Source organism: Sapajus apella, unplaced genomic scaffold, assembly GCF_009761245.1.
Source record: "Sapajus apella isolate SASKATOON/1434 unplaced genomic scaffold, GSC_monkey_1.0 scaffold173, whole genome shotgun sequence".
Taxonomy (NCBI): domain Eukaryota; kingdom Metazoa; phylum Chordata; class Mammalia; order Primates; family Cebidae; genus Sapajus; species Sapajus apella.
In genome coordinates, this window is record NW_022437113.1 from 1,313,187 (window position 1) to 1,317,660 (window position 4,474).

The 4,474-nt window shown below is 49.5% G+C and overlaps 1 protein-coding gene across 1 annotated transcript in view; it reads right to left on the minus strand.

Annotated features, from left to right (window-relative positions):
- FCHO1 (FCH and mu domain containing endocytic adaptor 1) overlaps nt 1-4,474 on the minus strand; it is a 41,812-nt gene that overhangs the window by 28,295 nt on the left and 9,043 nt on the right. Inside the window, exons 3-4 of the mRNA XM_032267917.1 lie at nt 1,774-1,865; nt 82-156 (exon numbers count right to left, since the gene is read on the minus strand). Of these exons, the coding sequence (XP_032123808.1) occupies nt 82-156; nt 1,774-1,865 (167 nt within the window). The remainder of the gene's footprint in view (nt 1-81; nt 157-1,773; nt 1,866-4,474) is intronic.

Consider the following 4,474-nt stretch of genomic DNA (forward strand, 5'->3'; position numbering starts at 1 on the left):
TTCATGCCCTGAGTGTGAAGAGATACCCATGTAGGAAGAGGCTCCCCGTGTTCCCACCTTGGTGACCCCTGCCCCACTCACCCCACGGGGGTCCCGTTGCTGGCCAGCTTGGAGAGTTTCGCCATTGCCTTTGAGTAGGTCTCCTCGATGGTAGCCCTGGGTAGGAGAATAGGATAAAGAAACTGGGTGGGGCGCAATGGCCGATGCCTGTAATCCCAGCACTTTGGGAGGCTGAGGCAGGTGGATCATGAGATCAAGAAACTGAGATCATCCCAGCCAACGTGGTGAAACTCCGTCTCTGCTGAAAAATAGTTCCAGCTACTTGGAGGCTGGGGCAGGAGAATCACTTGAACCTGGGAAGCAGAGGTTGTAGTGAGCCAAGATCGTGCCACTGCACTCCAGCCTGGCAATGGTCCAGACTCCATCTCAAAAAACAAAAAAAAAAAAAAAAAAGATGAAGAAACTGGCTGGGTGCAGTGGCTTATGCCTGTAATCCCAGCACTTTGGGAGGCCGAGGTGGGTAGATCACCTGAGGTCAGGAGCTCGAGACCAGCCTGGCCAACATGGTGCAACCTCTACTAAAAATGCAAAAATTAGCCAGGCATGGTAGTATATGCCTGTGATCCCAGCTACTTTGGGAGGCTGAGGCACGAGAATTGCTTGAACCTGGGAGGTTTCATTGAGCTGAGATCACATCACTGCACTCCAGCCTGGGCGACAGAGCAAGACTCCATCTCAAAACAATAAACAAAAAAAAGATGATGAAGCTTTCAGATACCCTTGAGAGAGGCGCTACTCCACTGGGCCTCAGTTTCCCCATCTCAAACACCTGAGCAGTGGCTCTCCATATGGGGGGATGACACAACCTTCTGGGGAATGTTTTGGAAATTCATAGTTTTTTTCTTAGCTATATATTTTTTTTTTTGTTTTTTTTGAGACGGAGTTTCACTCATGTTACCCAGGCTGGAGTGCAATGGCGCGATCTCAGCTCACCGCAACCTCCGCCTCCTGGGTTCAGGCAATTCTCCTGCCTCAGCCTCCTGAGTAGCTGGGATTACAGGCACGCGCCACCATGCCCAGCTAATTTTTTGTATTTTTGGTAGAGACGGGGTTTCACCATGTTGACCAGGATGGTCTCGATCTCTTGACCTCGTGATCCACCCGCCTCGGCCTCCCACAGTGCTGGGATTACAGGCTTGAGCCACCGCACCCGGCCAGCTATATATTTTATTAACAACAGTAGTGAGCTGGGCATGGTGACTCATGCCTGTAACTCCAGCACTTTGGGAGGCCAAGGCGGGAGGATCACTGGAGACCAGGGGTTTGAGACCATCCTGGGCAATATAATGAGACTGCTTCTCTACAAATTTTTTTTTTAAACCTTTGATGGGTGTGGTGCTGCATGCCTGTAGTCCCAGCTACTCAGGAGGCTGAGGTGGGGGGATCACTTGGACCTGGGAGGTCAAGGCTGCAGTGAGCTACGATCAGATCACCCCGGGCAACAAAGCAAGATCTTGTCTCCAAAGAAATTCCCACCATGAGTAGGTATATCATTTTCTTTAGAGGAGGAGAACTTTCTAAACCGGGTGATTGTTGTTTAAAAGGAGGTATGAGGCTGACAGGGTGGAGAATCAGTCGTTTCCAGGATTTTCGAGCCCCTCTGGTTCCTGGAATCCTCAGGGATCTAGTCCCTGACCATTGGGCGTAGCCATGGTGGGCGTGACTACAGGGTGGGGGGCGTGGCCTCTGGTGGGTGGGGCTTGGGGACCTTACCTCTCCCGGATGAACTCTGCGAGCTCCTTGGTGGAGATGGGCCCCTGCTTCACGTTGTGGTACAGGACCTCAAAGCCATGATTTTTCTCGCCCTGCAGGGGATAGGAGTAAGATTGAGAAAGGTTGGAGAGGACATCACAGTTGCTTAGCAACGGGGGCGTGGCCAAGGAGAAGACGTCCATCCCCTTGGCTGCAGGGACTCGGTCAGGCCTGAGCCAATCAGCTTGCTGCATATCCCCTGGGCCATAGGGATTGTCTATGAGCCTTAAATTGGTCGAATCAGCGAAAAGGCTGGGATTTTCTTTTTGTCTGGTCGTCGGTGGGGAGGAATCTCATTTGTTCTGCGTCTTTGTCTCCTTCTGGCTTTGTGTCTCCGTCTTCCTCTCTCTTTTTCTGAGCCTCTCTGCCTTTGTTTCTGTCTCAGTCTCCTCCCCTTTTCTCTTTGCGTCTTTCCTAAATGAGGAATTATGTGGCCACAGGGGATATTGAACGTCAAATGGAAACCATGAACCTTAGAAAAAAGCTATACCAGAGGGCTTTTGCATTTAAAAAAAAAAAAAAAAAAGTGTGTTAAGTTGGGTGCGGTGGCTAATGCCTTTAATCCCAGCACTTTGGGAGGCCGAAGTGGGTGGATCTCGAGGTCAGGAGTTCGAAACCAGCTTGGCCAAGAAGGCGAAACCGTGTCTGTATTAAAAATTCAAAACCCCGTCTCTATTAAAAATACAAAAATTAGCTGGGAGTGGTGGCTACTTGGGAGACTGAGGAAGGAGGATTGCTTGAGCCCAGGAGGCAGAAGTTGCAGTGAGCTCAGAACGTGCCACTGCACTTCAACCTGGGCATCAGAGCAAGCCTCTGTTTCGAAATAAATAAATAAAATAAAAATAAGTTGGAGTGGCCCACGCCTGTAATCCCAGAACTTTGGGAGGCTGAGGCAGGCAGATCACGAGGTCAGGAGTTCGAGACCAGCCTGGCCAACATGGTGAAACCCCGTCTCTACATCAGCCAGGCATGGTGGTGCATGCCTGTAATCCCAGCTACTCGGGAGGCTGAGGCAGGAGAATTGGTTGAACCCGGGAGGCAGAGGTTGCAGGAAGCTGAGATGGCACCATTGCACTCCAGCCTGGGTGACAGAGCAAGACTGTCTCAGGGAAAAAAGAAAAAAATTGGAAAGAAAGAAGTCAAATAGTCTCTCTTTGTGATATGATCTTATGTATAGAAAGGACTAAACATTCCCCCAGAAAACTCCTAGAACTGGCTGGGCACAGCGGTTCACGCCTGTAATCCCAGCACTTTGGGAGGCCGAGATGGGCAGATCACCTGAGGTCGGGAGTTCGAGACCAGGCTGACCAACATGGAGAAACCCCATCTCTGCTAAAAATACAAAATTAGCTGGGCGTGGTAGCATATGCCTGTAATCCCAGCTACTCAGGAGGCTGAGGCAGGAGAATCGCTTGAACCTGGGAGGCAGAGGTTGCAGTGAGCCGAGGTCATGCCACTGCACTCCAGCCTGGGCAAAAGGAGCAAAACTCCATCTCAAATAAGCCAAAAAAAAAAAAAAACCCTCTTAGAACTGATAAATTCAGTTAAGTTGCAAAATACAAAAATCAACATATAAAAATCAGTGGCATTTCTATACATCAATGATAAAATAGCTGAAAAGAAATCAAGAAAGTGTTCCCATTTACAATAGCTACAAAAAAAAAAGTCAGTTGAATCGAGTTGCTGGATCAAACCCACTCTGAAAGCCACATTCCCCCATGATAATTCGATTTTATAAACCAATACAATCCCCGTTGCTTAAGTCACTGTAGTTGTGTTTTCTGTTCTTATCAACATGGAAACTCCTTCACCGAGAACCCAAAGTAGGGTCGAAGTGTGAGTTCTCTCCCAGGACCCAGCAAAGCCCAGCACAGAATGAGAGACAGAAAGGGCATTTGAGTTTGTTGAATAAATGAACAAATGATTCTGCTGTTACCTGCTAGTGCCAGTGGAAACTGAGCATCTACCCTGGTGCCTGAGAATGCTTTGCAGAAAATCTCTTTCCTCCTGTTTCTGGGGTTGTCATGGCGGGGCAGTCCAGGGCTCTGTTGTGTGACCCTCTCTGAGCTTTTGACAGCTCCTCATTAAGATGGGGCAGGGAGGCCGGGCGCGGTGGCGCACGCCTGTAATCCCAGCACTTTGGGAGGCTGAGGAGGGCCGATCATTTGAGGTCAGGAGTTTGAGACCAGCCTGGCCAACACGGTGAAACCCCGTCTCTACTAAAAATGCAAAATGAGCCAAGCGTGGTGGCAGGCGCCTGTAATCCCAGCTACTCACGAGGCTGAAGCAGGAGAATTGCTTGAACCCGGGAGGCAGAGGTTGCAGTGAGCCAAAATCATGCCACTACCCTACAGCCTGGGAGACATCCGCCTCTTACGGGGGGATGGTGCAAGCAGTGAGATAACCCACGTCACTGCTCCCCAAAGCCCCGAAGGCAACTCTCGTTTTTGCTAATTCATAACATTGGTTATTAATAGTTAGCATTTGTTTCATATTTGCTTATGCTTCTTCCCCAAAGACATTTACGTCAAAGGGCAACTTTTTCTGCCATTCTCAGTGGAAAATCAGGACCCTTTGCCATATGAAGGGAGTAGGCAAAAATGAGCCAAGAACTCTATCTTAATCCCAGCCAGATTCTGTCACCTGGGAAGGGTATCATACC